The following is a 20242-nucleotide window of genomic DNA, read 5'->3' as shown; positions in this document are numbered from 1 at the left end:
GGTGACCTAGGAAATGGAGCAATGAGCTCTGTGGCTTCAGTGACCACCTTACTCCTCCGTGCTGCCCGGCATGAACAGGGCGGGAGCGGGTGACATGATGCAGCCCGGTCCTCTCCTCTCCACAGCAGAGGCAACGGTGACATGGGACCACAAGGTGGCCCCGAGGAAGGAGACTTGGGTTCAGACTTATTGCTAAACGCCCACCTTGTTTCCCACCTATTTACCTACTACCAGCCCTGCCTGCTTCTCAGGATGCTGTGAGGACCCATGGGGTCCTTGCTAACAAAGCCGTTAAGTGATCTGGGGCCAGCCTGCCTCTCGGACCTTAATCCTGCACCCTTCTGCATTGTGCCCACTGCCTTCTAGCCACACCGACTGCAGGTAGAATTCGTTTCTGCCTCAGGGCCTTTGCACAAGCTGCCTTTTCTGCCTGGAAAGCCTTTCGAGTTCTGTGTCTGGCCCCTTCTTGTTATTCAGACCTCAGCCTAATTCAGTGAGATTCACTGAAATCAGTGAGAGCCTCTCAGAGCACCCAGTCATGCTGGTGAGCCCCCGTGAGCCCCCCGTTCTAAGTCTCTTCAAGGCACTTCTCCCACCTGAGCAGGGTCAGTGACCATCTCCTTCTGGCTTGGAGCCCCAGTGTGGTGGACTGTGCCCGGCATACTGTGTGCTCACTGCACATTTATTTAATGAATGGCTGAAGAGGGTGAAAACGCTCTGGAGAAAACAAAGCACTGCGTGAGATATAAAACGTTTTTATTAACGAATAAAACCTTCCTTGCTTTCACTTAGTGATTTCTCTTGGAAATGACAGCAATATTACACTGATTACTCCAAGAGCCAACATCATGTAGATGAAAACCTGCCTTTGCATCGAGCAAGAAAGACTGGAAGGCAGTTGCTCTGTATCACGTTTCAAGGAAAGACGATTCACGTGTGTACATCCCTCCTCGGGTGTCACTGAGACACTGTCCACTCACCGAGGTTAATTTCATCTATTCCCCTTGAGAAAGTGAAGAGCCTAAAAAGGAACAGCTGCCGCTGAGGTGGCGGCGTAGGAGAGCTGCTGCTGCCCTGCCCCCGGGGCCCTGGTCAAGGCTGGCACATGGCCTGCAGGCTGGCCTGGGAGACCACCCGACGCTGCAGTTCGCCACGGGGAGGATGCACCTCACTAGACTACACGCTGGGAAATGCCCACGGGCTCCTTCTGCCATGAAACCGAGACCTAGTTACTAGGTTATTGGTTGTGATGCTCAGTTAGGCACGACAGAAGTTGGCTTTAAGTGCGAGAGCAGAGGCTCCAGAAGCTGAGTTTACACAAGTCAGTGACATACTATACAGGGCGGCCACACGGTTTAATCTATTTACACTCTTCCTACCAGGAGGGTTGAGGGAGCGCTCCTGCAGCTGTCAGGTTGGGGCCCACCAGTCCCCTCATCACAGGCAGCGAGGCCTTTCTATGCACCCCCTTGGCCTCACTTTCCTCAGTTCAAACACCACCACGAAGGGCGCTTCCGTGTCCCTGCCCAGCCGCGGGGTCGGCAGAGTGATGAGCCCACCTGCTGATCCTGGCTGAAGCAGCCAGGGAGGGATCTGCCCCGAGCAGATCTCAATGCCCCAGTGACCCATGGCACTGCCGGGAAAAGTTCCCATCCTCGGGCACCGGCTGACACGTGGGGTTTCCAAATACGTTCTCCAACGTGCCATGTCCTCACTCTTGGTTAGTTGCTTCCGGTTTTAAATCAGCTGTACGGCTCCAGAAGCGACCAGGGGTGCGATGGTTTTGTATCGGATCAAGTGCTGTGAGCCCTCCTCCAGGTCGATCACATAGTCCCTGGAAGAGAAAACAATGTACCCGCGGAGCTCGGCTGCAGCCCCATGGGGAGGAACGCTTCCCACCATCCACAACGCAAACGCCACTCACCTCTGCTCATCTGTTTCCGGTTCTACCAGTATGTTTTCTTGTCGCTCTTTCACCCTCAGAAACACATATGAATCCAGATCTGGTTTGGGAACTGCGAGGAGGACGATAGTGTGATCAGAAAATGCTCAGCTAACGAGATCGGGATGGAGAAGCTGCTGGGATTAACTGCCTCAGGCACAAAGGGAGCCCTGATGTAAAAGCCTCTTGGGGGCAGGGATCTGAGGAGGGATCTGGCTCCTTCTAGAAACAGCATGCTTCCCTCAAGGTTTCAAACGGCACCCGCTCATTTGACAAGTGATGAGGCCCTAAGATCTGCAGGGCGCCTGGGAGGAAGAGTGAGGGCCATGGGAGAAACACGCGTGACGTCTTAGGAGGACAGAGTGTGTGAATCGGGCCAGAAAGTATGTCTGTATAAAGGGTGGGAAGACTGGATGTTAGGGAGACTGGGTCACACGGCGATGGCCTTGAACGTCAGGGAGATGAATACGGGCTGCGCGCTGTAAGCATCCCTCCCTCTCTACCACCAGCCAGCACTTCACCACGAAGTGCCCCGCGCTGGCAGCTCTCCAGCCCTTCCCTGCCTGCGGCTCCGTTTGTGCCAAGAGGACCCCATCACCTGCGGGGTCCGGAGAACCCACCGGACAACTCAGTGTTCAGAGCCCAGCTCAGGTGTGGGGCTGCCCTCGGTTCCCTGTCTACGGGAGGGGGGTCAGGATAACTGACCGCAAAGGTCCAGGGAGGGTCCCCTGGGCTGCTCGGGGGTTCTGGGCCTGCCAGAGACACCAACTTCAGCAGGGTCAGCTGGGCCCACTGGGCTGCTGCTGATGTGAGGAAACCCTCGAAGGACGTTCGGCTACAACGCCCTTCCACGACCCTGCCACTGCGGTCTCCGTGCTCCAGGGGGCATCTGGGCTACGTGAGCAAGGCTCTGATCTCACGAGGGCAGGCTGGCTCCCAAACAGCTCCAGCCCTAGGCGCCCAGCTCTGGTCCTTGGAAGGGACCCAGGACAAGCGACACATGAGCGTCAGGAGGTGTTGGCCAGCATCAAGTAGAAGCAGCTCTGGGGCAACGGCCTGGACCCGGCTCAACTGGATATGACAGGTGGTGCTGGGCAGTGAATAGGGACGTGGTCCTTGCCCCACTCGTAAGTGCAGACAAAAGAGGCTAAACTGGACACGGACTGGGCCTCCTGTGTCCCTCAGGCCGTTCACCAAAATGACCAGTTCAGAGTTCCACAAGCCCGGCACGCGGTGGGCTTGCTCCTGGTGTCCCCTCCACGATGACACGCTGAAGCCCCGAACCCCAGTACTTCAGGACGGGAATGGATTTGGAGACCAGACCTCTAAAGAGGCAAAATGAAGCCGTCAGGGTGGGGTCCTGATGCAACCTGCTGAGGAGAGGGACAGACAGCAGGGTGCGTGTGCAGGGGGCGGCCGCCTGCAAGCCAAGGAGAGAGACTCGGGGAAACCAACACTGTCAGCACCTGACCATGGACTCTGGCCTCCACATCTGTGAGAAGATCCATGCCGGCTGGTCAGGCGCCCCCGTCCTGTCGGTGGTACTTAGCTGTGACAGCCGGGGCTAAGTCCCCCGCCAGCGGCAGGGCTCAGGGCGCGACCCCCAGGCTGGGTCGGCGAGCGACGCTCAGGGCTCGGCTGTCGTGAACTCAGCTTGGGAACCTGTGGACTCCAGGCCCCCGTGAGGTCCTGCGTGGACACGGCGAGCTGGGAAAGGCTGGGGGGGAGGGCTGGAGGCCACAGGCCAGGGGCCCTGCTGGCTGACCCAAGTTTAGGGGTTACCACCAGGGCCCCCCCGCCGTGGCTCGGCAGACTTTCAGGGGACCGAGCAAGGGGGCGAGAGGCAGAGGAGATGGCCGTGCTTCCCCCCCTGGCGCCTCCCTGCCGTCTGTCCTGCTCCCCTTCCCACAGCCGGGAGGCTGCTCACAACCGAAGATCAGGAGCACTGAGGGACCCCCGTAGGCATCCCAGCCTCCCAGCTAACGTCCCCCCCGAGGAGACAGGCCCTGCATGGCCTGGAACCTGTGAGGGGAACGCTGCTGCCCCGGAGACCAGAGACCCCGGCATCTTCCTCGCCCAGAGGAGCCGAGCACAGCATGGACCCTCGGGAGGTGACTGCGCACGAGGGTGAGTCTGCACTTACAGTGGCAGCTACGAGAATTTCCTCTGAACCGGAAGAACACAAAAGTGATGCTGAACTCGTTAGCCCGGCGCCTGCTTTTCACGATTTTTGGTTTTTAACCCAGAACCCTTCCCCTCTGTTTCTTTTCTGCTGATCTATCTATGCACCTATTTGCCCATGTTCGAGAGAAGAGAGTGGAGATGAAGATGCTATTCTAAGACACCTGGAGATACGTGGGGTGTAAACTACGCCCCTCGGGATGTCCGAAAGGAGAATGTTCTGCTCACCTGCCCTCAAGAGGTCCACCTTCTGTAAATTAGGAGGCATGTGCTTTAAGGCAACGTTCTTTAGGTACGTCTCTGTGTTAGCCATGTACCTGAAACACACAAACCCACATCGCAGTGACGACACGCCCCGGAGCCACCAGGGCTATAAGACCAACAGCAGTGGCCCTGCAGTTGGCCTCAGGGACACAACCACCAAACTCACACTGGCAAGCCAGGGAAATAAAGGCGGGTCCCACGCTCGCTGCTTACTCACTCTCTGGCGAAGGCAAACTCTTCCGGAGAAAGGCTGGAAGGCTCCCCCTCACGGCGTGTTCTCTCCTTTTCAAGGACGTGAGGGAAAAACCTCTCTATCTGTGGGGACAGGAAACACCTGTCAACGCTTTTTGCCATCAGCAAGTTCGATCAAGTGTGTCATCGAAGGTCTGGTCTGATTCCAGTGGCACACATGCTCGTTTTCTGAAACAGGTCGAGGTTAATCTAGAAAGTGACTCTTAAAATGACACGTTTTCATGGTTGAGACTCTTTCTAATCATAAGACTTACACACTGGACTTCACGAAGGCAGGTTTCAGGGAATTTGGAGCAAAGGCCAGGGCTCAAAAAAGGAAGACAGTTTAAAAAGGATGAGAGGCTTTCATGAAAGAAACTCTGGTGAGACAACTGGAAATGGAAGTTAAGAGAAAGGAAGGGGCTGTTACCCAGCACTTCTATGTCATTGTACAGACACAACTGTACAACCTGTGAAGTAAAACAGATACAGAGGCCGGAGAGACACACACAGAACATTTAAGCAGACAGAGAGTGATGCTCGATTATAAGACTATAACCAGGGACTTCCCTGGTGGCGCAGTGGTTAAGAATCCGCCTGCCAATGCAGGGGACACGGGTTTGAGCCCTGGTCCAGGAAGATCTCACATGCCATGGAGCAACTAAGCCCGTGCACCACAACTACTGAGCCTGCGCTCTAGAGCCCGCGAGCCACAACTACTGAGCACATGCGCCACAACTACTGAGCCTGCGAGCCACAACTACTGGGCCCACGTGCCACAACTACTGAGCCCACACACTTAGAGCCTGTGCTCTGCACCACAACTACTGAGCCCACGCACCTAGAGCCTGTACCACTGCAACGAGAAGCCTGTGCACTGCAATGAAGAGTAGCCCCCACTCGCTGCAACTAGAGAAAGCCCGTGCGCAGCAACGAAGACCCAACACAGCCAAAAATAAATAAATAAATTTATAAATTAACAACAACAACAAAAGAAACAATATAACCAGCAAGGATAAAACCCACAATGAGGTGAGGCTTGGGAAGCGTGCTAAGAACTACCAGAAAAAAACAACAAAGCTAAAAGCTACAGAAAGGTGTGTGGTCAGGAACCAGGAAAGGCAGTCTCGTTTGGAGTCAAAGCTCTCGCGATCACCTCTGCCAGGGAAACGCTCTCTGCGAGCAGGACCACGATGATGGCAAGGAGGAGCTGAAGGCCCAGAGAAGGCAGCACTTATCCTTAAAGCGGTGAGGTCTCCTGGCTCGGACGCACTGTGTTCCAGGATGAACTAAATTCTCGTCTGTACGGAGTTTGAGTGTGTGAGGCACCTTCTCCTGTCCTATGTGGATCACCGCTGCTACTGTGTCACTTCGTGCACTAAAAATACATGCCATTTCAGAATCTCAGAGTCACTGAGTTCAGAAGAGGTGGGAAAGATTAGAGGCAGACACATTTCCTGATTTTCAAAAATACAAAGGAGGAGACTCTTCCAACACACATCAGTGTCCTTCACGTTGTACATGGCCTTACAGATAGACGGTCTGTGAACTCAAAGGAAAGTAGCGGTGCGCGTGAAGAGCATTCACCTCACCACACGCCTCAAAAAACTGAGCGGCCTGGCAGCTGAGGGTGGGGAGAGGCGTAGCACATCTCAAGCTTTTCAAAATGCGTGATGATGTCTTTAACGTCCTTGTGGACAAGCTGTAGCAGGGGTGCTGGGTGACAGCACAGACTAGGAGACGCATAAATGAGTGAAAGAAGAACACGGATTCAACTGACAGACGCCGATCGGCGGGGAAGGCTCTGGCGGGACATCGATCACTGGCCCAGTCCTACTAAAGAACCAGATAAGATCTCTGATGACACACTCATCAAACTTGCTGAAATAACCAATAGGCTAGGTGACAAGACTGGGATCCAGAGACCAGGGAAATGGCCCAAAAAAAGAAGCTGAAAAGGGACAAGTACTGAGCCCTACACTGAGGGGTCAAAAATCAAGCCATGGAAATACAGGAGAGTGACGGGACGGCGTAATAATAATAACAACAGCTTAAAAACTTCCAAAGGGGTTGGTGCTCATGGCGAGTGCGGAATGAACCCAGGGTGACGTGTCCGTCAGACGCTACATGCCACTGGGTGGCGTTACTACCAGTCTGATACCCACAAGGGAAGTGATCATCCTGCTTTTCACAAAAGTGACCAAACTACAACGGGAACTCTGTTCCATTGTGGGTGGGATAATTTAAGAAGGATACTGATAAACTTTTTAAGGGAAGAGACCAGGAGAGTAAATGGAAATAAACGGCTGAAATGTTTAGCTGAGAGGACTCTCGAGAGCCTTCTGAGCTGTCTTCAGTATCTGAAGCGCGTCCACATGGTAGAGAGTACGGCTGGCCCTTGAACAACTCGGGGCTTGAGTGTGCCAGCAGCCCTCCCCTCCCCCCGCCTTACAGTCGGCCCTCCGTATCCCTGGTTCTGCACCTGGATTCAACCAACCTCGGATCACTTTACAGCAAATAATGAAAAAGTTCCATGTATCAATGGACCCAGGCAGTTCACACCCATGGTGTTCAAGAATCAAGCATATTTGCTTTGTAATAACTAAGAGGACAAGTGGAACCAAATGAGAAGAAACTTCAAGGAGGTTAAGAACTTCCAGGGTTAAAACAGACGTCATTGAAAATAAGCATGTTTTGCCGTTTCATTTTTATAAGTTAGACGGCCATAGAGATATAGCTGAATGTCACTAGCATGGTCCATTTGACACTGACTTAACGACAGATGCAAAACAGTTCTTAAAACCAGGTCCCCTCTGGTCAGTATTCCCTGTTCATCCACTGCCAATACCTCCACGCTCAGCACCGCCCGACGGTCACTCTGGGGGGGGCCGTTCGCGCAGCAGACAGACTAACAGTGTCTGTAGACAGTAGACAGTAGTAGTAGACAGACTAACTGGAGGTGGGAGACAACCGTGCCGTCGATGCTTCTCCAGAACAGTCCCGCCCTCCCGACTCTGGCTCCCCTGACGTGGGGCCTCAGCACCACCTGCAGGCCCTGGACCCTCCCGCTCCTCCCAGGACCCTCAGTCCGCACGACAGCTGCCCCCTGCCCCCCGACCTTCATGAGCCGACACCGCAGGTAGCTGCTCAGGACGAAGCGGATCCTCTCCATCTCCATCTGATGGATGCTGACCTTCAGGTCCCCCTTCTTGGCCCTCCTGAGGTTTTCTTCCTGTTAACAGAGAAAACGAAGTTTGTAAAAAAACATGAGAGTCAAAGACTAAGGACCTTATTTGTTCAATCAGCGCACAGCCCATCATCGCTGGCAACATTAAGGACTCACACAGGCTACATTTAGGTCAGAGGAGAACAAAAAACTCATCGTTTAAGGGCTCTCATTTCCTTCTAATTTCTTAACTACACAAACAATACATGACCATAGTCTCACGACATAAAGTGCAGACAGCACTCGTTTACTTTTAGAAAATGACCACTTGAATAGAATCTGAATCTGGCTGGTCAGAAGGCCCCAGAAGAACCCCAGCCCGAGTGTGAAGGAAGCAGCAGACAGAAGAAATGTCTAAAGGGTCTTGGAAGTAGTTAAAACACCAGCTGAGAAACTGTAAAATACCAACGTTTCAAAGCCACCCTGAGGCTGACAGTGACTAAAGCCCGGCTCATCTAAGGCAAGGGCCACACACTCAGAGGCTTCGGGGCCAGGCAGGTAAGGTACCTGAGAAAGGTGGGCAGCCAGGAGCTGGGGGCCTGGGGAGCACATTGGAAGGGGCAGTCCCTACCCTGCTCTGGTCAGCTGTTCTCGCGTACAAATGCAGGAATGCTGAGGACAGGTTTTTAGAAGCTGACATCCAGATGTTCATAGGAGTTCCCAGGCTTTGTAAATGTAGGTAATTAATTCAACATTAAAAAATAAAAAAAAACCCCAAACTAGGCTGGGCCCAACGGAACAGATTTGCTATCAGCCTACGGCCTCTCACTGTGCCGACACACCTTCTAAGCTGCCCTCCTCTGAGGCTGAGGGGCCACCTCTTACCATGTGCTGCAGCTGCTCCATGACACATTCTACGATTTCCGACTTGTTTTCCAGCAGCTCAGGGGCAAACTTTTCATTCATCCAGGCCTAAAAAAACAATGCCCGAAAAACGCACAAAGGGGCATTACTCACAATGGAGCAAAATAACCCTGGGAGTCAGTACTCACCCCTAAAATCACAGCTGCCTCAGCAAAGAAACTGTCTACCGGTTGGAAATACTGGAAATGCTCTGAAGACAAGCTATGTTTAATGATGGCTTTTTTATTTCCTTTAGTGGAAAGGCTGTGTTGTATGGCTGAGAGTAACCCTACCTGGTGTCCACTCGGTACCTGTCACCGGGCACCAGTGTCCGTATCTGCTATTGCCCACCAGGGGGCACCAGCACCCTCCCATTCAGCTCAGAGCACTTTATAATTTTTTCATTCATCACTATCATAACTGAGATGAAATGGATACAGTTATCCTTACCTTGCTGATGAGAAAACACAGATTGCGTTATTTACTAACTTCCCAAGAGTACAAAGGATCACAAAGGAAATGGAGATTTATCTATTAAGCAGTTTTTGGAATAAGACGTTAAATCCCTAATTTATGACTTAGGCCCAGATGCTTGGTATGTTTCAGAAATTACCAAGGCTAAGGGAACTGAAGTATCCACTGGTAACAGAGGAAGCTGTACTTATCTTTCAATCACAGGAAATTGAGTTCTAGAATAGCTCAGAGTTACAGGCCAAGCACGCTCCAGTTATTCATTTTGACACACTTAAGTGTCTGCTTCTTCAATTATCACCATTCAGACGCACTATTAAATACCAGTATTGCTACTATCATGAAATTTTTTTTCAGGTGCTCAAGTGTTGCAGACACATAAAATTAATCAGAAAGACAATCTGTCTTTTCAAGTAGCATAATGAATGAGAAAAGATCAAACTGTCATAGAGAACTTATAAAGCAGGAGATTTTCTTTTTTTATATATAAATTTATTTATTTTATTTATTTTTGGCTGCATTGGGTCTTCGTTGCTGCGCACGGGCTTCCTCTAGTTGCGGCAAGCAGGGGCTACTCTTTGTTGCAGTGCGTGGGCTTCTCATTGCGGTGGCTTCTCTTGTTGCGGAGCATGGGCTCTAGGCGCACAGGCTTCAGTAGTTGTGGCTCATGGGCTCTAGAGCGCAAGCTCAGTAGTTGTGGCACACAGGCTTAGTTGCTCTGCGGCATGTGGGATCTTAGTTCCCAGACCAGGGCTCGAACCCGTGTCCCCTGCATTGGCAGGCAGATTCTTAACCACTGTGCCACCAGGGAAGCCCAGGTTTTCTTTTTACCTGACTTTATTAAATACTGAATAGGTACAAAAGTATTTATGAAATATATAACATGAAGAATACTGATAAACACCTATGTGCACATAGCTTCATTAAAGAGTATCATCATCATTTTACAAGTCCCCTTGTGTCCCCTCCCTCCTCAGAGGTGATCATTAGCCTGAATTTAGTGATTAATTTTCTGTAGTTTCATTACTTCTGTTTTTATCTCTCCGTGGTGCTTACCAACCTTTCCATGACAGGGCACGCAAAGAAATGATAGCACTTGTATGGTATACTGGGTAAAACGGAGTAGATTTGGGGGAGAGTTCTCATTTACAGTATGAAATCATGGTAATAAAACATGTAACAGTAGGGCAAAGTTTATATTAGTACAAAATGCTCAAATAAAATCTTTTCAAAATTTTTAGTGAGAAACTTGTATTTAAGTTCACAGTCTTTTTAAAAATAATCAAGTTCTCTGTTTGAAATGACTGCATCAAAAAAAGTTTAACAACAGTCTGTTTATCACTGTTACGGGTGAAACTGTGCCGCCTCCACCTGCCGATTTGTATGTTAGAGCCCTAACTCCTAGCACCTCAGAATGTGACTGGATTTGGAGATGCAGTCTTTTAACGAGGTAGTTAGGTTGAAAGGTGGTCATTAGGTGGGCCTTAATCCAATATGGCTGGTGTCCTTGCAGGAGAAGAAGAGGACACAGACACGGAGTTTCCCAAGGCTCAGTCCCTGGTACCTTCTTTTCTTTATGTACATTCACTCTCTATGGGAAATTACCTACAGAGAGGACAGAGCACATGAGGACACAGAAGACGGCCGTCTCCAAGTCCAGGAGAGAGGCCTCAGAGGAGACTGTGTCAGCACCTTGATCTCCTCTCAGATAGAAGAGCCTCCAGAACTGAGAAGATAAATTTCTGTCAGCAAAGCCACCCAGTCTGTGGCACTTTGTTAGGCAGCCTTAGCAAACTAATATGACCATTAAAAAGAGAAACTTTGCATTTTAGGTACCAAGTTTTAAATCGTATTTTTACCAGCATTCAAGAGTATCCTATGTATGCTCCCAGAGCTGTGCTCATCAGTGGCCTGTCAGGCCGGCCCCGAGGCCATGCTACACGGCAGCGTCCAGGCGGTGGCTGCCCTCCGGGCAGGAGAGCATCAGGCCGCAGGCGTGACTCCTGCTCACCCCCTGCCAAGGCCGCCAGACCCCACCCTCCTTGGGCTCCCTCCCAGGGAGCCCTGAGGACACCCAGAAGATGCCAGCAGTCTGGGCCCGGCTGACCTGGAGGGTGAGGGTCAGCATCTGAGCCTTTGCAGAGCCTCAGCATGTGCAGCACCACCAAGCTGGCAAGCTCGGCCCTGGACGACAGCTTTGCAAGGGTTTGAACGGTACACAGACGGTTTCTTCAGCAACTTATCTTTTGTTCTTCTATGTGATGCTCCTGACAGCTGTCCATGCTGTGGCAGGAGCTTTTACTCGTTTTACTGCTGTTTTCCTCCCTCGTTATGTGTATATGCCGTTCTCTAGGTATGCACCCAGGAGCAGAATAATTCGGCCACAAGACACGTGTGCCTTCTTTAACCTGACCAGAAAATAACGTTAATTTTTTAAAGTGACTGTACCAAGTTACACACACACCGTGGTATACGTGTGCTAAATTCTCTACATCCTTGCCAACACTTTATACTGTTCACCTTTTTCATTTCTACCACTCTGATGGGTATAAGTGATATCTCATTGGGTTTTAAATTTTCAGGGTGTCTGTGAATCTCCTGAAATTACACGCAAAGTTCTGCATGGGTGTATATGTGCATTATTCTGGGAGGGAGGGCCAGAGTTTCCACCAGATTCTTAACAAGGCCTGAGACATAATTTTTAAATGAACTTCCTTGGGTTTTATCACTCACGATGGCATGTAATGGTAGGAAAGAATGAAGAATCCTAAAGTAACAAACATGAGAGAGCTCTGGAAAGGGGCAGTGAGAGGGAGAAGAATAAGGCAGCAGGTGTAGTAAATCAAAGACACCTGGTTCACATCCTGGCTCTGCTGTCCTTGTGTGACCTTGGCAAGTTACTTTACACCTCTAACCTCTAAGCTTCAGTTTCCTCATCTGTAAAATGGAGATGACAAAAGTGCTTGCCTCAGGGCATTGTTGTACTGATTATGACCACTTGCACCTAACATTCAGTGAGCGCTCAGCACACGTCAGACAACACTCTGAGCTCTTCACACATAATACCCCATTTCATCCTCACAAGAGCTCTGTGAGGCAGCCGCTATTATTACCTCCACTGACAGTCAAGGAAGTGCTAGAGACAAGCTATACAACCTGCCTAAGTTGTAAAACAGACGAGTGGGGACTTTCCTGGTGGCGCAGTGGTTAAGAATCCGCCTGCCAATGCAGGGGACACGGGTTCGAGCCCTGGTCCGGGAAGATCCCACATGCCATGGAGCAACTAAGCCCGTGTGCCACAACTACCGAAGCCCACGTGCCACAGCTAATGAGCCTGCACGCTGCAACTACTGAAGCCCATGCGCCTAGAGCCTGTGCTCCACAATAAGAGAAGCCACCGCAATGAGAAGCCCGCACACCAAAACAAAGAGTAGCCCCCGCTCGCCGCAACTAGAGAAAGCCCACGTGCAGCAATGAAGACCCACTGCAGCCAAAAAAATTTTTTTTTAATTAAAAAATTAAAAAAAAAAAAGAGTGACATGCAGGGATTTAAACACAGGTAGTCTGAACTCCAAAACTATCAAGGTCTCCTCAGACAACAATTGTGAAGAGCCCTGGCACACAGGAAATACTCAATAAGCCACAGCGATTATGACTAAAAGGAGAAACAGCCCAGAAGTGGTTTGAGGTAAGCAGTGGAAACATACAGAACGGTGGACAAAAGGAAGTATTTGGAGGAAAGGGAAGAATAAGACCAGTTTTCTCGGGCTTCCCTGGTGGCACAGTGGTTAAGAACCTGCCTGCCAATGCAGGGGATACGGGTTCAAGCCCTGGTCCGGGAGGATCCCACATGCCGCAGAGCAACTATGCCTATGTACCACAACTACTGAGCCTGCGCTCTAGAGCCCGCATGCCACAACTACTGAAGCCCGCGTGCTTAGAGCCCGTGCTCCACAACAAGAGAAGCCACTGCAATGAGAAGCCCTCGTGCTGCAACTAGAGAAAGCCCGCGCGCAGCAACAAAGACCCAATGCAGCCCAAAATAAAAATAAATAAACTTAAAAAAATAAAAAAGACCAGTTTTCTCCTAAAGAAGGTGTTTCAGCACTTTCTAGACCTTACAAGTCTCTACCAAGCACTTCTGCGGTCCCCACAAATACCAAGCAGATCCTTTGCTCTGTGAGCTGTTCTCGTAAATGTCCCCAAAGCTGACCCTCTCTGGCCCCACTTGAGAATTTTGTGTCTGACATTATGAGGTTTCTATCCGGCTGTCCCCCTACTTCCTATTTCTGTGTAGATGGTAAGATGCGGTCTCTCTTCTCTTGAAATAAGCCTAGAGTTCCATCACATTTCCTGATTCCTGACATTTGCACAGCTGGACTAAATTAAAAGGCTGAGCTTGGAGCAGGGGGATTCTGTTTGGACTGCTTACCTGTTCCAGCCTGTCAATGAGCTCTGCAGGGGTCAGGACCACCTCCTCACTCCCCGCATCAGAGTCCTGTCCCGGGAGATCCAGTTCCTCTGTCATCTTCTCTGAAACCAGGAACCTAATAAATAAAAGAACCCATACAATGCTGTGTGTTCCATTTCTTTTCAAGAATATGCAACTACGTACCTGGAAAAGGGAAAGCTTTACTGCGGTTGTAGAGGCTCACTGGCAGTGGCTAGGGAATTCATAGGTTTTGGTTTTGTAATTCTTCACCTCTTCGTTCAAATCTTAGGTCAGGGACCAATTTCTCAAAGCGCTCACTCCTTACAAGGGCTTCCACGTGCACCCTGAATTGAGCACCTACCACACCCTGCAGTAATTATCTGTTTGCTTTCCAGAAGGAGGTCCTCTCCTCGGAGGCTGCGTTCACTTCAGCTCTAATATGAATCCTGGAACCTCTAAGGACTGGGGACACAGTGACCTGTGCAGCCCCTGCGCTCAGCACGGCTCTTCACTAAGAGCAGGCAAATAAAATTGCTGGGAGAACCAATCCATGCCCGTTTCCTGGAGCCACAAGGCCCAGCAACATCTGTCCGGTCAGTGACCCAAAGGGCTTAGGAAGGCGGGTGGTGGGGACGAGGGCGCGTCCCCGGAGCCTTAGGGACACCGAGAACACATTCCTCCCGCTCCCCTCCCGGGGCCACGAGCACAGGGTCACCTCCTCCCCCGAGGCGCGCGCGCACTCCCAGCGGTCCCACTCGGACGCTCACCCGGTCCTGGGCAGGCTGCGAAGGCACCCCGGGTTGGCGGGTGGCGAGGGCCGGACCCTCGCGGGAAGCAGCCTGAGGAGCACCGGCCGCAGAACGGTCCGCGCGAGGCCTTTCCCAGACGCACCTGACCCTCCACTTCTCAGCTCCCGCGCTCCTCTTGGACACTTCCCGTCCGGACTCAACGTCACTGCGCACGGACGGGGCTGACCAATCATGGCCAGACGGCCCCGCCCACCCTGGGGGCGGGAATTGCGTCCCAGTGGCTCGCTCTCTGGGCCACTTCCTGAGTGGAGGCGGGCCCGAGTTGGGCCCCGCCCACCTCGTCCCGGCTTGGGTGTGCGGTGCCGGATGACACCTCCCAAGGACCGTCGGCAGGAGGCGCCTGGTCACCGAGGCTGGGGGCTCCGGCGGCGTGGGCCTTCCCGCCACCGGTTGCAGCCGTCCGCGTGTGCTCTGGCCGACAGAGAGGTGGGCTGTGTTAAATCAGGCCGCTTCCACCTCTTGGGTCGTCTTCTCCACCCACTTCCCTTGTGGCCCTTCTGGCTACCGCATATCTGCAGGGGCTGCACCTGTGGCCACTACTCCCAGCTCTAAAAGCCTTTAGGCGAGTGGTTCTTAAAACGCGGTTCCAGACCACCAGCAACAAATCGGCTGGGACCCGAGAAAAATGCAAGTTCTCAGACCAGTCCGAGAACTGCGGAATCGGGAACTAGCGGGGGCCGGGGGAGGAGGGGGGGAGACGGTCAACAGGTTCATCAGATGATTCTGAGGCAGGTGAGCTTGGAGAACCATTGCTTTAGGCAGTGCTTCCATCCCAGCTGCTCTCTAGGTTATATTGACATTTACAGTTTATGCCTTCTGCCTTTACTGTAGGGCAAAGATATATATATATATATATTTTTTTTTCTTTGTGTGATTATAGTTTTTCATCTCTGAATTGCTGATGCTTTTCTTTCTGCTGCTCTCCTTTGTTTTCTGTGCAAAGTGTCGCTTCTGGCTCCCCTAGAAGTGTCTCTTCCCCACCAATCTGAAGATTCTTTGTGATGTGATTAGAAAAAAGAAGTCCGGCTAATTGACCGATTGGGTAGTACCTGCCTGATTACAATAGTGTTATAAAAATGATTACAATAGAATATACTGAGTGAGAGAGTGGGCATATTTACAAAGGGCTGAGGAAACTGGGGGACAGCAAAGAGGTATTCCAAGGGAAGGGCCCTTTGAGCTGTGCTTGCAAAACGAGTTTTGTTAATGACAGATGATGGCCTTTTCCAGGTCCATTTCAATTCTGTGTTGCAGTGGTTGGTGGCCCAGTGGTTTTTAGTTGTGGCAAGTTGTGTTTTCCCAAGAGAGCTGCTCTGACATCAGCCTTATCCTGAACTCTTCTGCTCACACCTCTCCATCAAGAGGTGGAGTTTGTGATCTCCCCTTTTTAAAAAAATCTTATTTTGTTGAAGTATAGTTGATTTACAATTGTGTTCATTTCTGCTGTACAGCAAAGTGATTAAGTTTTATATATATATATATATATATATACATATAAACATACACATGCTTTTTCATATTCTTTTCCATTATGATTTATCCCAGGATACTGAATATAGTTTCCTGTGCTATCTGGTAGGACCTGTTGTTTATCCGTTCTCTCTGTGATAGTTTGTATCTGCTAATCCCAAACTCTGAATCCTGTCTGAGTCTGTTTCTGTTTCATAGAGAAGTTCATTTGTGTCATATTTTAGATTCCACATAAGTGATATTATATGGTTTTGTTTTTCTCTGTCTGACTCACTTCACTCAGTATGATCATCTCTAGGTCCATCCATGTTGCTTCAAATGGCATTACTTCATTCTTTTTTATGACCGAGTAGTATTCCATTGTATATATATACCACATCTTCTTTATCCATTCGTTTGTCGGTGGGCACTTGGGTTGTTTCCATGTCCTGGCTATTGTAAATAGTGCTGCTATGAACACAGGGGTATATGCATCTTTTTGAATTAGAGTTTTGTCTGGATATATGCCCAGGAATGGGATTGCTGGTTGTGATCTCTCCTCTTCAATCTGGGAAGATCTTTGTAACTGCCTGGACCAAGAGAACGTGGCAGAAGTGATGCTGAACGGCTTCCGGAGCTGAGTCATGAAAGGTGGTGCAGCTTCCACCCACTGTCTTTCTTGAGCTGCATCCCTTGGGAGCCGTGAGCTGACAGGTAAGATGTCTGGCTGTCCTGCAGCTGCCATGGAAGGTCCACATGGAAAGGTCACTTAGAGATGGAGAGCCATGTCCAAGGAACCCCAGCTGTTCTGTCCTTCTGAGTCGAAGGAGCCTTCAGATGGTTCTAGCTCTTAGACTTTGAGTGACCCCAGCTGACCCTAAAGGAGCAGAGACAAGCCATCCCTGCAGAGCACTGCCCAGATTGCAGATTTGTGAGCAAAATATAGGTGTTTTAAGGCCCTAAGTTTTGGGTGTTTTTTTAAAATTTATTTTTTAATTTTTTTTGGCTGCATTGGGTGTTTGTTGCTATGCACAGGCTTTCTCTAGTTGCAGCACGTGGGCTTCTCATTGCAGTGTTCTCTTGTTGCAGAACATGGGCTCTAGGTGCTCAGGCTTCAGTAGTTGTGGCGTGCAGTTTCGGTAGTTGTGACGCACGGGCTCTAGAGCGCAGGCTCGGTAGTTGTGGTGCACGGGCTCTAGAGCGCAGGCTCGGTAGTTGTGGTGCACGGGCTCTAGAGCGCAGGCTCAGTAGTTGTGGCTTGCGGGCTTAGTTGCTCCATGGCATGTAGGATCTTCCCGGACCAGGGATTGAACCCGTGTCCCTACATTGGCAGGCGGATTCTTAACCACTGTGCCACCAGGGAAGTCCATTTTGGGTGGTTTTTAATCAGCATTAGAGGACGTGAACATTAGTCTCTGAGCACAATCCCATTCTTCCATAATTCTCATTCCTACATAGCTTTGCAATGGTCTTTCCAAATATTCCTTAAGTGTTCTAGATTGGAGTCCACTCACCGATGACTTCCCTGTATGAGTACCCATTGCTAAGTTTGCTCACTCAGAGTCTTCCCTTCCGTGGTGCCAGCTGCCACCCCGGTCTCCCGCTGTGCCCCAGCTGGGGAGCTGGCGTCCAGCGCCTGCTTCCTTACTAAACAGGGCCGTTACCTGGGACACATCACTTCTTTGGGCTTCGATCAGTTGTACTGCCTGTCCAGTGAGAACAAGATGTGCCTTCCTGAAGGCAGAGGGATAGATACAAAATTGGGCCCCCCTTTCGCTTCTAAGAGCTTTGGTTCCAACTAATATTCATCAGATAAAATCACTCTAGAGTAAAAGGAGTTGGCAGAGAACGATTTCTGCTATGTAAAGAAGGAGCATTGAAGGAGACGTTCCAAAGAGGATCGACAGAGCTACCTGTGGGCAAGCAGCACAAACTTCTGGTGGGACGGTTGGCCTGTGAAGTTCAGGAAGGTGGGAGAAAAGACCCGGCTTAAGTTACATTACGTTAAATGGAGAGAAAAATCAGGAACATCTGGTGGACGTAGCCCCATTGTCAAGAAGTTTAAAAAAATAATTACATAGCCGTGCAAATGGAACGCCTTTCATGAAAATGATCATGTGAAAAAGAGAATTACGTAAGTTATGATAGCAGGAGGGTAAAGTTTGATGGTGATGTGTGGAATTGCAGGACAGAATTTATAGGCAAGTTCTGATGATGAAAAAAGCAAGTGAACATGCCAGCATGAATTCAGATGAGTAAAACATGAAGCTACCAACATAGCAAAAGAAGGAAGAAGCTAGTGCCCAACGGTGAAGAGGATACAGAAAATAGGACCCTGGACAATTGAAGAAAGTCAATGCAATTTCCAGATACTGCTCAATGAAGGAGTTGATTGCACTTAAAGACAAGGCAAATGGAAACAGCCAAAATATATGTGGATAGGTATGGAAGTATCATTAATAAGAATGGACCTAATTTTTTTCAATCACTAAGGATAAAAGACAACATATACATATCTATACAGTACCGTGAGCCTTTTTGAAGATGATGCTTTCTAAATACAAAGTAATACCATCATCGCTGTTCATGTATCATCACTGCCCTTGCTCATTTGGTCAACAGCTGTTTCTCAGTGTTTCCTTCCTCTAAATTCCATCACATTCTTGGTCTTGATACCCTCACAAGCAAAGCACTAAGTCTTGGGGAGTGTATTCGTTAAGCAGAGTTTAAGCCCCAGTTGTTCTGAATGAATGAAGACTTGGCCTAAGGATAGGAAAGGAAGAGAGCAACTTGCATTTTTAAGGAAAGCAGAAAAGTACTCTTAGAATATTTCCTTTTAGCCTCACACAGAAAGCTGTCGACTGGTGAATTATAAGTATTTTTCTGGCCGATGGTAAAACCCATACACAGTTGTATGGCTGGGATGCTGGAAAACTCAGGAGGTCAGAGCCCTGAAAAATGTAAAATCTGGGCAGTGCATGATATTTCTAATTCCTTTTTTCCCCCTCAGACTTTATAGCTCCTCATCCCTTACTCAAAATCCATCTTTAAAGCACATTGAGGGCTTCCCTTGTGGCACAGTGGTTGAGAGTCTGCCTGCCGATGAAGGGGACGCAGGTTCGTGTCCTGGTCCAGGAGGATCCCGCATGTCGCGGAGCGGCTGGGCCCGTGAGCCATGGCCGCTGAGCCTGCGCGTCCGGAGCCTGTGCTCCACAACGGGAGAGGCCACAACAGTGAGAGGCCCGCGTACCAAAAAAAAAGCACATTGAATTAACCTATATATGTTTCCAATAAAGATATAAACTTTTCAAATGTCTTCTAAGCTTTGAGATCACAGTTTCAAGAATAAAGTGGCTTTGTACTATTGTTTAATCAAAAAAAAAAAAAAAAGGCAGGTACAAACCTTTAATGCTCTTATTCTCCTACCCGCTCCCTTGTAGGAGCATGGTGAGACCCTCTTTCCTTAGTTCAGTCTTAATGTGTTTCTAGTTTCTAGCACAGACGCGACCTTCACCTTTGTGTCTTGTTGCCTTATGGTTGATGGGAGGATGCTTTTTTTCCTCCCAAGCCCAGAATGAGCCTTGGGAATAACAAAAAGAGTCAGTTTGCTGTGGAGGGGAACCCATCTTCTGAAAAGAAAGCTGACTCAGGAAATAGAGCATCTGGCTTTGACTTCAGCTCTTATGAAGGCTCCCCAGCCCTGGGCAAAGCTGTAGATGCTGTCTCCTCACTTTGCCTGAGCTTTGTTAACGAGGAAGCAGAGGCTGACACCAGCCAAGGCTGGCACCTCCTCGGGCAGAGTGTAAGATTATGTTCTCTCGTCCAGTCTCGGAGCTTTCCTTGGAGGGGCGTGGACAGAATACCTCAGGCTTAGACCACTGCAAGGAAGCGGGTTGTTGGAGGCTGGAGGGAATCCCCTGAGAGGAGTCGGGAGGTTATGTGATTTTAGTCATGCTCTGAAAGCAGCAGTGTTGATTTTCTTGTTATTCAGTGTTTCCCCCTTACACCCTCTTTGCTCCCTTCATGTGGAACTGCTCAGGGACATGAGGGATTTTGTCTCCTCTCTTTGCACCTCCTGTTCCCTCTTTCTAGGCTTCTCTCTTTCCCTGTAACCACCTAACGAACTCGTATGCATCCTTCAGGACTCACCCGAAGTACCTCTTCCTCTGTGAAACCATCCCTAGCAATTAGGTCAGTGTATATGCCTTACACTGTACCTTACACTATTCTGATATAGCATTTATCACACTATATGGCAGTGTTAACATGTCCATTTCTCCTATTAGGTTGTGAATTCCCTGAAGGTATCCCCAAATCTAGCACAGCACCCCTCATTCCCACGTGCATTCATTTCTTCATTCAACAAATATTTCTGAGCATGTAGTGATACTTGA

General features: G+C 49.8%; 1 protein-coding gene across 1 annotated transcript; it reads right to left on the bottom strand.

The window, feature by feature from the left end:
* Positions 1-739: 739 nt before the first annotated feature.
* On the bottom strand, positions 740-14519 carry GINS4 (GINS complex subunit 4). The gene is made up of 8 exons (XM_027122900.1): positions 14358-14519; positions 13591-13705; positions 8670-8756; positions 7737-7850; positions 4605-4702; positions 4352-4440; positions 1925-2015; positions 740-1834 (listed from the first exon to the last, which is right to left on the bottom strand). The coding sequence occupies exons 2-8, from the start codon at positions 13684-13686 to the stop codon at positions 1738-1740; spliced, it is 672 nt and encodes a 223-aa protein (XP_026978701.1). The 5' UTR covers positions 13687-13705; positions 14358-14519; the 3' UTR covers positions 740-1737.
* Between the last annotated feature and the right edge of the window lie 5723 nt (positions 14520-20242).

This window comes from Aethalodelphis obliquidens, unplaced genomic scaffold (assembly GCF_003676395.1).
Source record: "Aethalodelphis obliquidens isolate GAN/ISIS:26980383/991018 unplaced genomic scaffold, ASM367639v1 scaffold25, whole genome shotgun sequence".
NCBI classification, from domain to species: Eukaryota; Metazoa; Chordata; class Mammalia; order Artiodactyla; family Delphinidae; genus Aethalodelphis; species Aethalodelphis obliquidens.
Note: the sequence above shows the minus strand (reverse complement) of the source record. Positions and strands in the feature narration are given on the sequence as shown.